This window comes from Mytilus trossulus, chromosome 5, assembly GCF_036588685.1.
Source record: "Mytilus trossulus isolate FHL-02 chromosome 5, PNRI_Mtr1.1.1.hap1, whole genome shotgun sequence".
Lineage (NCBI taxonomy): Eukaryota > Metazoa > Mollusca > Bivalvia > Mytilida > Mytilidae > Mytilus > Mytilus trossulus.
Genome location: NC_086377.1, coordinates 35,966,136 through 35,985,770, shown reverse-complemented (window position 1 = coordinate 35,985,770; position 19,635 = coordinate 35,966,136). Strand labels below are relative to the sequence as shown.

General features: G+C 31.7%; 1 protein-coding gene across 1 annotated transcript in view; it reads right to left on the bottom strand.

The window, feature by feature from the left end:
* Positions 1 to 3,381: 3,381 nt before the first annotated feature.
* LOC134717896 (GTPase IMAP family member 8-like) overlaps positions 3,382 to 19,635 on the bottom strand; it is a 61,924-nt gene continuing 45,670 nt past the window's right edge. The window contains exons 5-6 of the mRNA XM_063580394.1: positions 5,806 to 5,873; positions 3,382 to 4,026 (exon numbers count right to left, since the gene is read on the bottom strand). Of these exons, the coding sequence (XP_063436464.1) occupies positions 3,382 to 4,026; positions 5,806 to 5,873 (713 nt within the window). The remainder of the gene's footprint in view (positions 4,027 to 5,805; positions 5,874 to 19,635) is intronic.

The following is a 19,635-nucleotide window of genomic DNA, read 5'->3' as shown; positions in this document are numbered from 1 at the left end:
AAATTTTCCAGGGAGTTTACTTTTTTGTGTGTTGTTATTTATATTTTAACCATGATCAATAAATCAAATATAAATAATTCATACTTTTGAAAGGATGCCACCTGACAGACAGATACATTTTTGTATGTACGTTATTATATGACCAAACAAAGAATACGGAATATAACAAGTGATCGAATAACCCATCTAGTGTTGGTTCCTGACTAAAAAAATGTACGACTTGAGATGCAGGTGAAAATTGATAACACACTGAAACTATACTCTACAAGCTAATTTGTATAACATACCGATTAAATTATAACACAAAAGTTCACACTTACATTACACTATGCATTTAAACAAACAATGTGTATATTTAAAGAAGAAACCGAAATCTCAAATTTTAAATATAATTTTATGTATGCTTCAACAAAAGGAAAGCAAACAAAACTTTTTGACACATTGAGGCTTGGATAAAAGGGTTCACTGGTTATCCCCCAATATATTCTTATAAATAAAGAACGTGACCTGTTTTGGCATAAATAGCAATTATCACAACAGTAGAAATGAGACAGCCCAATATGTTGGATATTTCAAACATTGAAATGCAAGGTTGCCATGCACCTGCAAAAACGGAAATTAAGCCTTAATATGTGTTTGAGCAGCTCCTAATAAGAAAAACGAAAAAAAAACAAACAAACAAACAAAAAAAATGGCAGTCATATGTTTAAGAGGTGCTCATGACCGCATTTCGATGGACGAAACGAAGTGGGCTTATTAAATAGAGGAAAATCTCCGATCTCGATTACTCTTGAAGCAAATTGTATAGAATTATAATTTCGACTTAAATGCATTCAGCTTTTTTATTAAACAGAACTGACCATTCTGCAAAAACTACACTACATAAAGAATAATACTCACTAAAATTGGTAACAAAATTGAAAAGATTGACTTCGAATCATTATGTCTTCCCTTAATAAATTGATTTCCGTCATTTTTTTTGGGCGTTTATCCTACCTTTTGACAAGAATAAACTTATTATCATTCCAGAGCACCTCATATTCGTGGTGGAGGGCCGTTCTTTGTATACTCACTCAATCGTTTTTAAAAGCTAATGTATCATTGCCATGTAGTGGGACTGGTGTACATTTAAAGATGATCGAATAGGGTGCGGGAATTTCTCGTTGCATTGCAGACCTGTTGGTGACCTTTAGCTGTTGTCTGTTTTATGGTCGGGTTGTTGTCTCTTTAACACTTTTCCATTTTCATTCTCAATTCTATGTTTATATGACGTGTGTCTTCTCATTCATATATAAATTTAAATTATGAATTTTAACATTGAATGACAAATGTCAGCTTTTTATATTTATATTTTTCTTATAAGGACAGACATACAATGCAATAAAAGTTATATTCACGTAAACAAAAAATGTAACATGAATAATTTATAATAATAGTGTATAATAACTTAATTAAACAGCTTTTAAAACATTGAAAATTAGCAGATGCAAAACCATTCCTCATGTGATGATTGTATAGTGAAGCTTTGAGGAGAGAAAATCTTATAAAGAACAAAATGAACAAAGCAACATAAATTCGAAATGAAGGAGTAAAAAAGCTAATTAGAGCTTCAATCATTCTAAAGCTGCCCAAAAGCTCAAGTGATCGAAGTTTGTTTTACTACAAACAGGTCAGGTATACACTCAACATTATACATTTTTGTAAAGGTTGGATTTTTTTTAGTATGATCCTTAAGTTAAACATATTTAGGGGGTTGTGCTGGATGTTCCAATTTTAAAAGCTAAGTCCACTTCGAAGAAAAAGTAAAGAAATAACTTGATCGTACACTGTAAAAGTGTGGAATGTTATACATTCTCATACACTTTATTAACTTTACTGCTTTACACTTTTGGAAGTAAGCACATACATGTGCTAGGGATATGTAATATGTTGTCAATGTGACAACAATGCACCAACATTTAGATGAAATGTACTGATGCAAAACTAGACAGCAGTACGGCCTTCAACAATTAAACAAACTCATACCGCATGTTTTTTTATTAATTTACTTGTTAAACCGTTAACAATGATAGATGTAGTATAATAACAGAAAACAATACAACTAGGGAAAGGTTTGATGAACCTCAACACCGATAAGGGTCTTATACTGGTAGGATACCAGTGCAATTTCACACATGTGTCTTGCAATATTTGTGTTCCTTATATTAGTAAAGATATAAAGGTAAACATTCATGTTCTTAATTGTTTAAATGAAATATAACATTTAAAAATTACCTGGTTTGAAAAGGTTACATCCCATTGGACATAACTTTGTTTACATTTGTGTGAATACTTTATTGACTTACTGAAAATGCGTTAATATGAATATTTGTGTGAGTTTATTTTTATGTTGCAACTGTAATATATATTTTATATTATTACCTTATAAAGGGCTTTTAACTGTTTAATCAATATTTCTATATTATTTGCTATTTTCTGTCATTATTTGTTCCATGGTCTATTGCACTGGAAATTATCCTTCTTTTGCACCTGTGTACATTCTATTGCACTGACCTGTTATGAACTCTTATTCTGAAATCTGATTAGTTGAAAGGTACTTATGTTGTTCAATCAAATTTGGTCTTTTAAATGTGTAAAGCCGTTACATTTTTTAGAATATCTAATATGATGACTTTCATGATTTCTTGTCATTTAAATTTCTCTGATTTCATTGATTTTATAGAAATTCTAAAGTATTGGTTGTACATGTGTGTTCCATACACATTATAATTAATACATTTTTTACTTTCATGTGTTTTATTTCTAATAATTTGTTAGAACTGACTCAGTATGTATGCGTCAATAAAACAGTTATTGAATGTGTAGCAGTGCAATAGATCAAAATATGTTCCCCTTTGTTGGCTTGGGGCAATGGAACAATGAGCTGATTTTCATACATCGGGAAATATATTTTAATATTTAGCATAGTACCATATTAAATCATTGTATATCATTCCATATGAAGGGAACAATACCACTATATGCAATAGATCTGTATACATCTTCACTAGAGAAAAAAGAAGAAAGACTGAAAATAAAAGAAAACAAATTAAAAAAGAAAAATTATATATTATTAAAATATCTGCCTCATAAAAATCAGAAATTGTTTCATTCCGCAAATACTGAAGCAAGAAAAAACATGACATTATAGAAAGACAAAATATAGATAATATGTTGTTAACACTGTATAAAAATACATATGTACTGATATAGTCGCAAACAAATGTTTACTTCTTACTTCTGCTTATACACATGCGTTGTAAAATAGTTTGAATTAACTGTTAATGTATATACTGTATAGTCCTGCTCTTGTATATATTACAGGTACAATTGAAACAAATTCTATAAAAGCAAGAAGACACCAATGACCAACAACATCAACTGTTTAAATCTATATTTAAATTCTAAGCTATTATCTGCTTTGATCAAGCGTTTTGCATTGCGTTTGTTTTCGTCTTTTTCATTTTGTGTACTACCCAGGAACATGTAGCTGCCTCCGAATTTTGTAAAATAATCTTGTAACTTCTGAGGAAGATTCTTAATATAATTTTCCTTTGTTACACCTTCTAAACGTTCACTATACGTAAACACTATTGTGATTTTTCTACGATCTTCTCTTTGACGATACTTCAGATAAGTTTCCAATAAATTTAAATCTTCACTTGTAAAGCGGAATGAAACAGGGATGCAAAACAATACAGAGTATTCTTCTGAAATTATTAGTGACGATAACGATTCCTTGTCGTTTGCGTCCACAAATGTTAATTTTACATGTCTTCCGTGTTTTCTTTTAGAACCGTGAAATTCTAGATTTCTTGAAGAGGATGTATTTTTTGTCCCTTTGGTTCCAAGTGTGTGGCCATTATCTCTTGTTGGAGAGTTATTTGCATTATCTTTTCCAAGTAAAGCATTACAAACTAGATCGATACCATAACCACGTTTACCAGATATTATGATGTGCTCTTCTTGATGTCTTCTTTCTATTTCCTTTAAAGACAATAATACTAAACTTAAACACATCTTTTTTAAAGATAGAGAACTTTTTACGCATAAAAACAATAATATCGCAATAACGATTTGTTCTCAATTGGTGTGCGATTTAACGCCTATTATATATAAGTAAAGTCGGTACCATAAGGGGCATACAGTAAATGTCCGATGATGTTGGTGTGATATTTTTGTGTTCATCAACCTTTTGATTTTTTTTAAAACATTCAATATATGAAAAAGCTCCCAGTACACACTGATTAAAACATAACTGCTTTTCCACAGGAGGAGAGATATTCATATAAATTTATAATGTCAACTTTACCCGCCACATGCTTTTCATATAAACGCTTGTTGATAAGGCTTAGCTACAACATTGCATTAGACATCAAAAGTATAATTGCGTATTCTGTTGCATGTTCCTACTCTTTTTATTAAAATGAAAAACATGTAAATCCATTTCGCCTTTTTCTTTTAAATGTAAACACAATTATACGCAGTTTGTGTGGTTTTTTTTTTTATTATATTAAAAGTAAACCCTCGTCAACGCAGTTTGTCATTGTAACATTAAAACGCTGACATACATTTTACATAACAAGCTTCTTAAAAAGCTATTTTTTTCACAAATAAACAGATTTGCGCTACGTGTCTCATTCAATCAATTGAAATATCAGAACTTACCATAAGTAACACAACGGATATTCATCCGGAATTGTATTTGTTTTTGTTTTTGCCGCTTCATTATTTTTTAAAGAAATTATTCACATCTTAAATTGATGTAGACACTTCATTAATCAATTCCCAACTTTCAATCCTTCCCTTTTATATCAATCAACTAAACTTGAGGTGATAAAAACGCGGTGTAAATTTAAGTATAGTATAGACTCTTTTTGTGAACACCTATTTATCCTAGGTTAAAGAAAAATGTTGTAACATCTTATCTCAGAGAAAGGGAAATTTGCAAACACGTTATATTGGTGCCGACAACTTAAACAAAAAATGTCATCCCTTTATGTCGACCAATCAATCAAGTGATTCTTAAAAAAGTCAATTATCTGACCTGAAAGCGACCATTGTTTGAAAAAGTTTTATCTCCAATTTCGCATTCTAAATCGATGCACAAGAATGTTTGAAAAAACGTAAATCTCAAAATTGAGTACATTTCATGCAAAACTGAATGTGTATGCACACTTATATTGTTTTTCAGCAGAATATTTTGTTTTCGACAGATTAAACTGGGTCAGGCTTAAAAAAAATATCATAAATCGAAAAGTTTTGTTTTCGGAACAATCCATTACCTCTTGGGAATATAAAAATGTAATAAAAAAAACAAAAACAAATACAATTCCGGATGAATAACGTGCACTGGCATGATTGTTAAGTTCCTAAGACTAAACTGTTTGCCATAAAACATAGGAATGCCTTCGACGGTCAATTTGTTTTACAAAAAGAACAAATTGCTTTGGTCAGCAGGAATAAACCAATTATATAATTGAGCCATTATATAATGTGTATATAGTTCGACCAATAAAAAAGTTGACATCATGAAATTGTAGCATGATTATCAGTCCACAATAAACTCAGAAGATTATAGTTCTCATCAAATATTCACAATATTTGTTTTGATTATATAGCTATATATATAGAGTATTTGAAAAAAAAATTATTTCAAGGATTGACACTATGTCATGTGGGTTTTTTTTAAAGAAGAAAAATATGCACGAAGTGCCAATGAAACAATTATAATAATGACTCACAACACACTCAATCATCACTGACCTTTAAAAAATGCGGCTGGAATTCTAAAAAACCAACAGCCATCTTAAAAGTCTCTGACAATCCATTACCTGAAATATTACAACAATAAATTTGTAATTTACACTCGCATATATCTTACTGCATGTGTCGATTTTTTATAAACAAAGAAGACCTGTAAAATAGCTACATAGCAATCGCACGGGTAGTATGGTCGTCATATCGAGGAGCGTTTAGTACAGTGATTTTGTCATAATTGGTTAGGTTGGTCATAGATAAGCTATGTTATTTCCCAAATGAGCAAATAAAAAGCAAATTAAATGTTTGAATCTGTATTGTAAGTCAAACTATCTAAATTGAAATTGTTGTTTTTAAGAAATTAACCCAGGATAACCAAGATATCCAAATTAGTATGGTTTGGTTAAGCGATTGAGTTGCTTCAGTTAAGAGTCTAGAAATTCGTCATGGTTTTGGTTACATTTGTCATGGTTTAGGTAAAAATTGATACAACTTTGTGGCACCTTAATATTTTGTTTGAATACGAGTGTGAAAAATTAAAGTAAAATATTTAGTATTTGAAAATGTACATTATTACATTGGATTGAGAACATAATTCAATGATACACGTACTGTTCTGCTTAATACAAGTACATTTAAACTGTGTACAGCCTCAATAAGATGAGCATTATTCTATTCTGATAAAACAACGTCATATCTGAATGACATTGTATAAAGACTACAGTATGTTATGCACTGGCTGTTGTTTTTTCCTGTATATTATATTTATTTTTTGGTTTTGTTTTGGACATAAGTCAGGCTGTAGGTTATATTATTTGAATTGCAGTATCTTTAATTTGGTCGGAGCCTTTAATTACTTACTAAAAGGTATGAATTTTGTTAATTGTTGAAGGCCGTACAGTGACCTAACATTTACGTCATTTGTTCTACGGTGGATAGTTGCATCATTGGATATCATATTGTATTTACTTATTGTATATTACTATGTGCTTTCTTAGATCATACATTGTTATAGTGTATTCAGAATACCCAAACAATACAAAAAAATGTTATTATTGAAATTCATTTATTATATATTACTCTAGTGAACTCTTTATATATGCTTGTTCTATAATTGTGATAATTATAATGATAAAATCTTAGTTTTACTGAAGATGACTTATTTTCTTACAGGTGTATTCATGCGAGTAAAAGGTCATCTTTAATATGTAAAACTCAGATCTACTCGTCTGGGTACAAAACAATAACATAGAAAATAGCGACACTATATCGAGTGAAAATAGGATAGTATGGGTTAAACACGAGTACAATTATCAGCGAAAATATTGTTTAACAGTATTTTGATACTTGTACATAATGAATGTTTATTTTAATCGTTACACTTCCATCATTCACGACAGGAATCACATAACTGAACCATGTCGAACATGAACTTAACCATGACACTAGTGAACCAAACCATGACACCGAATTTTCTGTAATCTTAAAATGTGTGCAAATGTAGGCTTTTTAAGGAATATTTGACGGCAGATTTATACCATAACGAAATATGGGATCTAACAGACAGTAAAAAAATAACTTTACTTTATGCATTAGCAACGAACAACAACTTATACATTTTGACATACGCAAGCTGCATTCTGTGTCAAATTATAATTATATGAAAAAAACGGTAATGTACTAACATATTAGCAATAAAAAAAGATACTTACCAGCTTGAATTTGAGGTTCATTTAGGGAAAAATTCGATTTTTTAAGTTGTGTCATTGATTGTCAATAAAAACTCTTAACACAACCATGTCTAACTAAACCAAACTATGACAAAATCACTGTACTTAAACCCATCGATATGACGACCTTACTACCCTGAAATCGTTGTATTCAAATGTCAGCCAATCAGAGAACGTGTTACATACAACTTAAAAACAAAGCACAATGTACGATAAGCATCAGAGAACTGTCCACAATTTTCGTTCAAATTGAAAGTGACGTGCCATGAATTATAATTCTATATTTTTGAAGTTTAAAACTTTTATTTTTGAAAACAACAGATTTGTCAATTTCTGCTTAAACTATTCATGCTTTGCTGCTAGAACACATCAAAATTCGCGAACAGGGCAAAACAATGGCAGTTTTAAACCTTTGTCAACATTTTTAGAATGTGAGCTACCTTCGGGCCACGATCATATGTATACCTGACTTTCTTGAATATAAATCTCGATGCAGTTCAAATATCTTATTGGGTCATATACTCATAATAAAAAAAAACAAAAAAGGTGAACATATTATAGTCGTTATTTTAGATTATATCTGATATTCACAGGATCTGATGACAGACGCTTTTCGTGCTTTAAATTAGTAAAACGGCTAGTATCTTTAAAACGTAAATTGTATACGAAGTAATACGATACCATTCAATTATGTAGGTGTAACAGTAATGAACATCAACTAAAATTGTGTTGTAGAGTTATTGTTTGGTCATGATTGTTTTTTTATTTATTGTTCTGATGATTTGTAATCGTCCTACGACTTCTCAAACAGCACTTAGTATTTCTTGTCTGAAATTTGTTTTCTACAGTAAATTATGTCATGATTATGCATGAAGCATTTGTCACAGGCTGTCAGAAAACAACTTTCAATCATTAAATAACTGATCTTAGCTGACAAAACCATAATGACTTTAAATATATTATAATACAAGATTCAGTTGATTTTTTATCCGATATTCATACATCGAAAACACACCGAATATCAAAGGAACAGAAAACGCATCATAGTCATATATCATGCTTGTAATTGGGTACGCCAGACGCTTGTTTCATGTACAAAAGACTCATCAGTGACGGTAAAAAAAAACAAGTCAAAATATCATAAAAAGTTCAACATTCAGAAATGTTTTGTCAAATACAGCTAAGCTGATCTATTCCTGAATAGAAAATCTGTTATTTTTTAAGTTATTGAAGATTTTGTCAACAGTTAATATATAAATTTGACTAAATCAATGATAATTCTGTTATCACAGCTGACTTCTAAACATTAGCTGTTAGCGTCTTTATTTTTAATTTGCCAAATATAATGACAAATAACCATAACTATAAATTATGACTCCGACCCAAATAGTGTTTACTCTTCCTCTTAATGTTCTGTCATTAACAAAAATCGGCAAATACCAATACCTAACTCTTTGGTTTGACCTGGCCGGGATCAGAAACCACGATATCCGAGACAACCGAAGTGGTGTTTGTCTCATGGATGGAAAATGGCTAATGAAGCGAAACAGTGCATCAAAATGTGAATTTTGCGAGAAAAAAAAATAGATTTATTATAAGCAATTTAACCACAACAAACAAATGTAATTTTAAATGTTTTATATTTGAAACTTGGAAAACATGCTATCCCTTTATTTAAGCGGTATCTGTATGCGCATTTAATAAGTGAAATAACAATTTATGTTTGTTGTTTGGGTGTTAAAGCAATGACCGAAGCACATGTCGGATGAAGCGGGAAGGTTACAAAAAAGACTTTACTGTCTACAAGTGAGAGGTTTAGCTATGAAAACAAATTAACCGTACCAATTCAGGAATATAACAGTTTTTATCCATCTATTTGTTGTGTTTGAGATTTTGATTTTGCCATTTGATAATGGACTTTCCTATTTGAATTTTCGTCGTTGTTAAGTATTTTCATGATGCTACAATCGTGAAAATCGAGTTCCATCAAATTGCTTTTTTTGCTTATGCATTCTTGTGACATTGCTAAGGGAAGTACGTGATGTCAAGAATGTAGCATTTGTTTTAAATATCATCTGATTTTGAAATGCTTATCAATGGTTGTTATCCAATCAAAATCATGGCTTGTTATGAGACATAAATGTAATGAAATAATTCAGAAATAATTGATGCAAGCTATACTTTATTGTATTTTTAACATGGGTAGGCATTATATTCGTGATTAGTTTTGCCCGAGCGATAGTAAGGTAGTAAGGGCTAAAATAACACGATGATAATGCATACCCATGTTAAAACTACAATTAAGTATAACTTTTATCAATTATTTCGATTCAGATTAGGACAATTTAGGTAATTTATATGTCCGATGTGTATAAGGGTAAAGCAATTGTGTAGGATCTTCCATGAACCTCCCTGTTTTGTTTGTAAAGAAGCAATCAGCTGGCACTGTGATTTTTCTGAGGGAGGAGTTTTTGAACAGCCAGTATGAACGGTTGTCGTATATAGATCAAATATGTCAATTTCGGAATGCAACACATCACAGTCATAATAAATGAATTATTAACAACATATGCATCATTAAAGAGTTTTGAAGTCTTTTAAGATAATGAAATATATTAAATGCATATCAATTTAATAAAATTCATTATTCTACAGTAGTCAATATACTCATGTGCAAACAAATATTATGGGATTTAGAGCATGGGTTTATTCATGGAGCGAAAGAAGCACTTCATATTAGAATTGACAATAACAAATTGAGAAAACAAACGTCATTCTATTACAATTCTTAGAATTTTTTTATTTGATAACACATTAAATATGCGGTAAGTTTTGTCAAGATTTTGTATAGTTTTAATTTAGTTAACTATACTATTAATTAAAGGAAGAAACCTTATCATAGAAATTTTAAAGAACTGTTTTTCTAATGTTTTTTTCTTGGGTTTTTCAAATTTATTTGCATCCAAAACTTAAATAAATACATTTAACAATTTAAACAAAGATTCAGAGTCATTACAATCTTAGATGTCATGCAAATAAATAGCGCACAACATTCTTTTCAAATTGTTCTGAAATTGTCGGTTACATTTACCTCTCATAAAAATCTGTTGTAGGATTCCCTTGTTCTCATGCGTTTTCTCAGGTTCTTCAAAACTATTGCAATGAACTGCTTTTCGTGCTGGCGCTAGTTTGTAGGTAATTCTACGCCACATAGTTATTCAGTAGAAAAAAATCTAAAAGACAAGAGTAATTTGTAACATCACATCTCTTATTATTATTCTTTTCTATTGGCATTGTAATATAGAACTTCTGAATGTATCCTACATTTTCCATCTTCCTTTTTACGAAAAGAGATTAACGTCATGGGTACAAATTTAATATGCAACTTATTTACAAAGCTTACAACGGCTTGGAGTGTACAATACCGCGTTATTTTAAGCAAATAACTGATTCAGATAGTATTTTTGTTGTTAATTTTTATTTTTTTTTAATTATCATATAATGTGAGGCAAACATATATAGAAGACAATGTGGGTTCCTGACATTGATCACGCTAGGGTCTTTTGCTTTAAACAAGCCAAGTGACAAACTATCGTGCAACTTAAACAAGAACTGTAAGGGCATACGATGAAGTATGGAGTGAAGATTAAATGCACCAAATTCTAACGTCGTTTTTGTAACGTAGTGTAGAGTTTAATTTTCTCGAAAAAATTGTTAACGTCATCTCCAAATTGAGCCATCAAATGCAAAGCACATAAATTATGCCTTTTATTCTGTTCTTCTAATTTCATGTAAAAAACTTGATTTATACTTAAAGGTGATTAGTTCCAACCGAAAAGAGAACTTTTTGGCAACACAGAAAGTCCTGTCTTGGCTATTCAGATGTCAAAACATTCTCATTTGTTTACAACCAGGATCATTTTCCTATCAAAACATGTCTCCAAGGCAGCCTTGAATCCTCAACTGTATTGGCGGATGATTCAGATGCTTCTAAATGATTCCAACCCCTGCCGATCTTAAGAAATACTGACTTTTTTCTTTGTGATCAGATATTGTTTACATTCAATATCATGGACCATGCTGGAATGGCAAACTCGTTTTATTTTCCTTCGTCCTTTTATGCTTATATATTTTAATGTATAAATAATATTTTTCATACAGGCACATATTCAATCTGTGCAGTTGGTAATCACATATTTTTCGACTCTTTTCTGTACTTGCATTGGTTTAATTTATTGTATATGATCATACCCTGTGTATGAATATTTTACTGGATATTTGGATATATACTAGTATACATCTAAATGTACCTGATGTAGCGAAGACCAATTAATGACCTACTGTTTGCTGCACTTTGGCCGGTTTGTTGTCTCCTTGACACATTCCAAATTTCCATTCTCAGTTGTCTCGATCTTTACAGGTTTTGTGAAGCTTGCAAAACTCCCGCACATTAACTGTAAAGCTTTTTCCTTCTCGAACTGTAACTGTATTGTCGATATGTTTATCCAAGGATACGTTGATTTTTATTATTATTGTAAATGTACTGGCTTCAACTGTGTAATATGTAATACTGTGGAGTTTGCATGCTTTTTATATCACTGCCGGTTTTTCTTTGATATTCTTATAACAAGTCTTGTTTTGTGTTTTAACATTTTTTCCATATCTTTTGCCAGTCTTCTTTATATATATCAGGTTGTTTTTTTATGAAGGTCACTGTCTACTTGGGTGGAAAATGGTACAAAAGAGAAGGCTGTCATCGGCGAATGGTTTTGTTTCAGATTTCGTTGATGTTTTGTCAAGTCATTAATGCAGTGTGGAACAGTAATATTTAAAAAAAAAAGCTGTAGATTTTGGTCCATCAGCAAGTACTAGTACTTATAAAGGGACAATTCTTCCCAGTCAAACGTTCTGTTTGCCTTATGATGATTTGTGTGAATGTTGTTAAGCCTGCCAAGACGAGTCAATATTTAGGTCTTTGGAGATATTTTTTCTTTTGTATTAATTAAAAACGTAATTTGAAGAACGTGGGAAATAGCAACATAACGACGTTACATAACGACGCAGTTAAAACCCACAAAAATACTAGCAACAACAATAATAATTCCTGTGAAGATTTGGATATTTTATTCCGACATTCATTTATTCGTGTCTTTCATTTTTGTTTATGTGTTGTGAATATTAACCGTCTATATGCCATTTTGTTTTTCAAAAGCTGTCATAGTTGTTTACATTTAATAATATATTATAAAAACGATTTGGACTGTTTTATCCAATTTATTTTATATTTCAACTTTATTGCTTCCACATTTTTGTCTTTATTGTAAGGAAATTATGTGAAATTGTCATGCAAGTGAGAGGTTAAGCAAACGTTAAAGCAGGTTTATTTCATCCAGTTATCTACCATACTAGGAGTATGACAGTTTTCTTCCATTTGTTTCAGGTGTTTTGGGTTTTGATTTTGCCATTTGAAAAGGAAATGAACATACATTTAGTATATTAGGAACTTACATTACTATAAATAACGTGTATTTGCTTTTTACTATCAATTCTTAGTTTACTTATCAATCCACGGCGGACATTGATATATTATATAGCTTATATATAGACCCTCTCTATTTAATATACTGAATGACCCGATGATTTTTATTTTTTTAAATTTTTTTACACTTTTGCTGTTAACAATTTACTCAATCTACAGCTTCAATTAAGTAACCCGTAAATTAGTTATTGAATATTTAGGGGACATGTTTACGCCGGACAGACAGACGGATAGACGGACAGACGGATAGACGGACAGACGGATATACGAGCAGACGGATAGACGAACAGCCAGAAAAACGGACAGACGGACGGACACCGAACATTTGTATACCATAATACGTCCCGTCAAAATTTTGACGGGTGTATACAAACTGCATTTTACCACCATGTTCTATGTTTAATCATGGCGCCCATATTTGATGATTGGAAGGGTCATCGGATACATTTTTTTTCAAAAGGCTAACCCTAAGGATGATTAATGCCAAGAATAATTTAGTTTGTCTCAGTTGTTTCAGAGAAGATGGTTTTTGTTAAAGATTTCAAAAATGTTCGAAAAATTGTAAAAATTCAACTTATACGGCAATATCTCCTTTTTTGGTAAAATAATAATTTTGGTCCTGCTGACTTTTTTGTAGAGCCAAATTTCCTGAATAATTTAGAGTTTTACAGTTTATCTATTTTCTATTATTATATACAGGATAATAATCAACAAGAATGTGTCCAAGGTACACGGATGCCCCATCCGCATAATCATTTTCTATGTTCAGTGGACCGTGAAAATGCGGTAAAAAAAACTCTAATGTGGCATTTAAATTAGATAGACCATAAACTTTAATATGAATTGGGACGAACGGACAGACCAGACAACAAAATGCCCATAAATGGGGCATAAAACTACATTTCCTTTTAATAACAAATTCAGAGGAAGTTATCCAACAACGGGTTTTCAGACGCGTCTGAAAATTTCAGGGTGAACAGATCTTGACCTGTTAAACATTTTTAATCTCATGTCAGATTTGCTGTAAAGGCTTTAGATTCAGAGATATATCCCAAAACTGCATTTTACCCCTATGTTCTATATGTTAGCCTTTGCGGCGATCTTGTATGATTGGCAGAGTCATCGAATTCATTTTCAAAACTATATACCATAAGGATGATTTAGGCCAAGTGTGGATTAAATTGGCCAAGTAGTTTCAGCGGAGAAGATCTTTGAAAAAGTTGACGAATATGACAAAGGCGACGGACGACGGACAACGGACGTCAAATGATGAGAAAAGCTGGCCAAATGATGAGAAAAGCTAAACACTGTCCAAATTATATCACGTTAAACAGGTTTATAGATCATAATTAAACATGTCTGTTATTGCTAGCTTAAACAATTATATAATTATCATTAATAATTCAGAACTTGGTAAAAAAACGAAATGAAGACTGTCGAATATCTTCATACCAACACATGAGTTTATATAGTCAACCAATTCGGAAGATCCACCAACATATAAACATAAATAATATGAATTAACTTTATCAGAACAGGTAGTAAAAAAAGTTAATTAAATAAACACAATGGTTGCATTTTTTTCTGACTAAATGCTTATTTCTTGAAAAAAACATAAATAAAGGATAATTTTTATTTAAAAAAAATTGTTCTGTTACACAGACGAGTGTTGAAACTGAGGTTTAACTAGTGGAAGTTATGAAAACATATGATGGAATCTAAAAAAATGACAGTTTTATGAAACATTATCTATACGTTCATTTGTACAGTTAATCAATGAATTTTGTAAATTATTTGAGAACAGAAATGTCTTAACTTAAAAGATCAGGGAACCGGATAAGAGTTAAATATGGTTGATGAATAGTAAATTATAACCATTTCGATTCTATCACAATACGTATATATATATGCATGCAAAATAAAAATGTCTTTACGTATTTCATTGAATTATGAATTACCTATGTTCCTTGTTTAAATCTGGAGAAAGAATACGTTTTAGCTGATGCTGTAACAGTAACTCATATTAAGATGAGAATTAGTCTTACCTTTAAATATGAATAAGTATTCTGTGTTGTTAAATAATTGCTTATTTATATTTATGCGTGTCTTTTTGCTTTCTGAGAATTAAACACTCGTATATTTAAATATACGTAGTTGGTTCTTCAACTTGATTCGCTGAGCAATAAGTCACCTACTTTTAAAGAGAAGGGTGACCGGTAACCTAATACTAACTGTAATGATGCGAATTAAAGGTAATTCAATATACTTTGTAATAAGTGAAATAATGCCGACATTTAGATTAACTAACATTTTTTTCAGAAAAAAATAAGATTGTTTGTTTTATTTAAAATTTCGCAAATTCGATTTTTTTTTCACACGTTTTACACGTATTGTCTTTTATCGTCTGGATATGAAGGATGAAACAAGTTCAAGGACATGAAACCCAACTGCATGTTGAGGTTATACACTCATATGCGCCTTAGCTTAGCGAAAGGTAGTGCGACGTAATCAGTCAAACAAACTTTATTTCATTAACTCTCTAAGGAACGATCGTTTCCATTGGTCAATTCAAACCTTCGACCTCACACCTTCGAAAATAGAACACGCATACTATAACGTTGAATGGACTGATTAATATTCACGTATCTGGTCAAGGTCGTTTAAAGCTTCCATCGACGTATTCTCATACATGATTCCAATCACTATTCTAGCTTTTATAAATGTGCATGTGAAATTCGTTGGTTTTATAGTTTTCTGCAATTGGTAGTAAAGTTTAAACTTTAAAATATTTTAACAGTTTTCACATCTAAACATTCAATTTAAATGTTCAATGTAGGATAAAAAAAAAAAAAACTCATTTCGCATATTTTTCAGTTTCATTTACTTCCCCTCCTCCCAAGTTGCTTATCCTGTATTTTATTTCCTCAATGGACTCGATAAATTAACGTTGTACTTGAAATATGAACCGTATTTTACTACAAACACTTCATATTCTTTTCCAAGTTTTATATATTCGACCTAGGATAGCGATTTTTTTTCTGATTCCGTTTACTTGAAGGAAAAAAAATCCCGAAATTGTAAGTAAATTCATAACATGTAACCAACCATGCTTTGTTAAGAAAAAACGGAAATGGCCAATCATGGCACAGGGGATGATTAAATGTAGTTTATAAACTCCAACGATATACTTTATTAGGTTTTGCTATTCTCGGTGGAAAAATGTATTGTAAATATTTAAAGACCGTTGGTTTTCCCGTTTAGTAAATAGAAACAAATATTTAAAAAAAAAAGTGTTTATTCATTAAATCATTTAAATGTATCAATAAAAAGTCGAGTTTCTTCTTGTACATACATTTAGTCATCCTTAATGTCTTGATATTTTGTTTATCAGTTTATCATACACGTTTCGTTTTGTATTTCATTTTAAATACGAATACATACTACAAGTACTTTAGCGGATAATTCAACAATGTTATGCAGCTCTATTCTTACAGTATAAAATTGAAAGATAAATGTTCATTCATTTAAAATCGAAAATAGTACAATCATTTATGTACATTCATATTTTAAAAAAGATGTGGTATGATTGCCAATGAGACAACTCTCCACAAGAGACCAAAATGACACAAAAATTAACAACTATAGGTCACCATACGGCTTTCAATAATGAGCAAAGCCCATACCACATAGTCAGCTATAAAAGGCCCCGAATTCAAACAAGAAAATTGTTCCTTATAAACTATGATTTCTCACAAGTATTAATTTATTATTTAGTCTAGATCCACACATGCATAAGAAATAATCTTCGCTGATGTAACATTTCAATTTATTGCAACAACCTGCCTTCACTGAATTCATTCTCTTTGGGGGACAATTTCCTCCGTTTATGGTACGCTTATAGCTACATTTTTGTTCTGTGTGTATGTTTTATAGCATGAAAATAATAAAAGAGGAATGTCAGTGCAACCCCTCATTAATTATTGTAATGGATCAGTATTATGAGATACTTATCATAAGTGACTATGACATTGTTAGGATTATAACCTATCGTCAGTATGAAAGAAATTAAAAGTGGTTCACATATTCATTCGTATAAAAGCGGCACAAATATTGTATTATATCCTTATATTTCTCATCATGCCGGGTACAAGATAATTGAGTTGCTACATGCATAAAGAACTTAGAATATTACTTTAAACAAAATATCAGTATAATATGTCGACCCCACTATTTGAAGATAACAATTCTTTTGACCAAAGGTTTGTAAACTATACAAATCATTGTTTTTACGTTCGTAGTAACATAGTAAATTCCATTGTCGGTCATCTGTGTCAATTCACGTGCACACTGACTACATTGTTGTTGTATTTAAATCTTACGGCCAATGAAATGAGACGTAACAAGTTGTTTGTTTATGATACGCCAGAATGTTATCAATGAACTATCAAATGCTAAAGTTGACTGCGTTTTAGTATAATACAGGTTTCCCTTAATTGAAAAGTGTCTTAAATGTAAATTGAACTTAGTTATCAATATTAACAAAGTTAGTTTTCCTGATTAAAACCTTCAGATGTCCATAAGGTGTCGTTATTCTTTGAAACACCAGGTTTATATTTAAGATTAGTGTCATTCATTTTAGCATTTGAGTTTTTACCCAGGCAATTCATCTTTAACAATTGGGCATTCATGAATATATAGCTGATCTGTAATAACAACATATCCATGCCTTATACATTGTATATCATGTACTGTAGTACGACGCTAGAGTAAAACTGATGAGGAAAGGTAACACACGGCCACCGAGAGCTTTATTAATCTGAAGCCCAGGTGGTCGTGTGGTATAGCGGGACGGCTGCAGTGCAGGCGATTTGGTGTCACGATATCTCAGTAGCATGGGTTCGAATCACGGCGAGGGAAGAACAAAATATTTGCGAAAGCAAATTTACAGATCTAACATTGTTGGGTTGATGTTTAGACGAGTTGTATATAAATAATGTACACAGCCATATATCACCATCATAGCTGGTGATCCGATGGATAAATCTGTTGTAGAGTTGTCACTGACTCAGGCGTACTTTTAAATTTAATTATTTTCTGTGACTGTATCTTGCATTAATTTGTAGGATCCTTTACTATATATAATTGAGCTGATCTGTAACAATAACATCTCTCCATGCCTTATATATCATGTACTGTAGTTCGCCGCTAGATTAACACTGACGAGGAAAGGTAACACACGGACATCGAAAGCTTTATTATTGTGAAGCCCAGGTGGTCCTGTGGTCTAGCGGGACGGCTACAGTGCAGGCGATTTGGTGTCACGATATCTCAGTAGCATGGGATCGAATCCCGGCGAGGGAAGAACAAAACATTTGCCAAAGCAAATTTACAGATCTAACATTGTTGGGTTGATGTTTAGACGAGTTGTATATACATAATGTACACAGCCATGTATCACCATCATTGCTGGTGATCCGATGGATAAATCTGTTGTAGAGTTTTCACTGACTCAGACGTACTTGTAGTTATAATTATTTTCTGTGACTGTATCTTGCATTAATTTGTAGGATCCTTTACTTTAGATAATTGAGCTGATCTGTAACAATAACATCTCCATGCCTTATATATCATGTACTGTAGTTCGCCGTTAGATTAAAACTGACGAGGAAAGGTAACACACAGCCACCGAAAGCTTTATTATTGTGAAGCCCAGGTGGTCGTGTGGTCTAGCGGGACTGCGATTTGGTGTCACGATATCTCAGTAGCATTGGTTCGAATCCAGGCGAGGGAAGAAAAAAAAAATTCCGAAAGCAAATTTACAGATCTAACATTGTTGGGTTGATGTTTAGACGAGTTGTATATATATATATATATATACATTTAGACGAGTTGTATATACATTATGTACACAGCCATGTATCACCATCATTGATGGCGATCCGATGGATACATCTGTTGTAGGGTTGTCACTGACTCAGACGTTTATATATATATATATATCTTACATTAATTTGTAGGATCCTTTACTATAGATAATTTAGCTGATCTGTAACAATAACATCTCCATGCCTTATATATCATGTACTGTAGTACGCCGCTAGATTAAAACTGACGTGGAAAGGTAACATATGCCCACCGAAAGCTCTTTTTTTGAGAGCCCAGGTGGTCGTGTGGTCTAGCGGGACGGCTGCAGTGCAGGCGATTTGGTGTCACGATATCACAGTAGCATGGGTTCGAATCCCGGCGAGGGAAGAACCAAAAATTTGCGAAAGCAAATTTACAGATCTAACATTGTTGGGTTGATGTTTAGACGAGTTGTATATATATATATATATATACAAGTAAATTATTTATATAAACTACGAGATAATTTGCACTGCCGATCTTGTGATCAATTGACTGATCCTGAACTTGACGAAATTGAAACACGTCTTGGTGATATTAACCGTATTGAATCACCTAAGCTCCACGTCAAACAGATCAATAAATTTAAACTTGATGGTGTGCAAATTAATCACCCTTTAATCAGACCTTCTAACAAATCTCATAAAAAGCCTCGAACTCGTA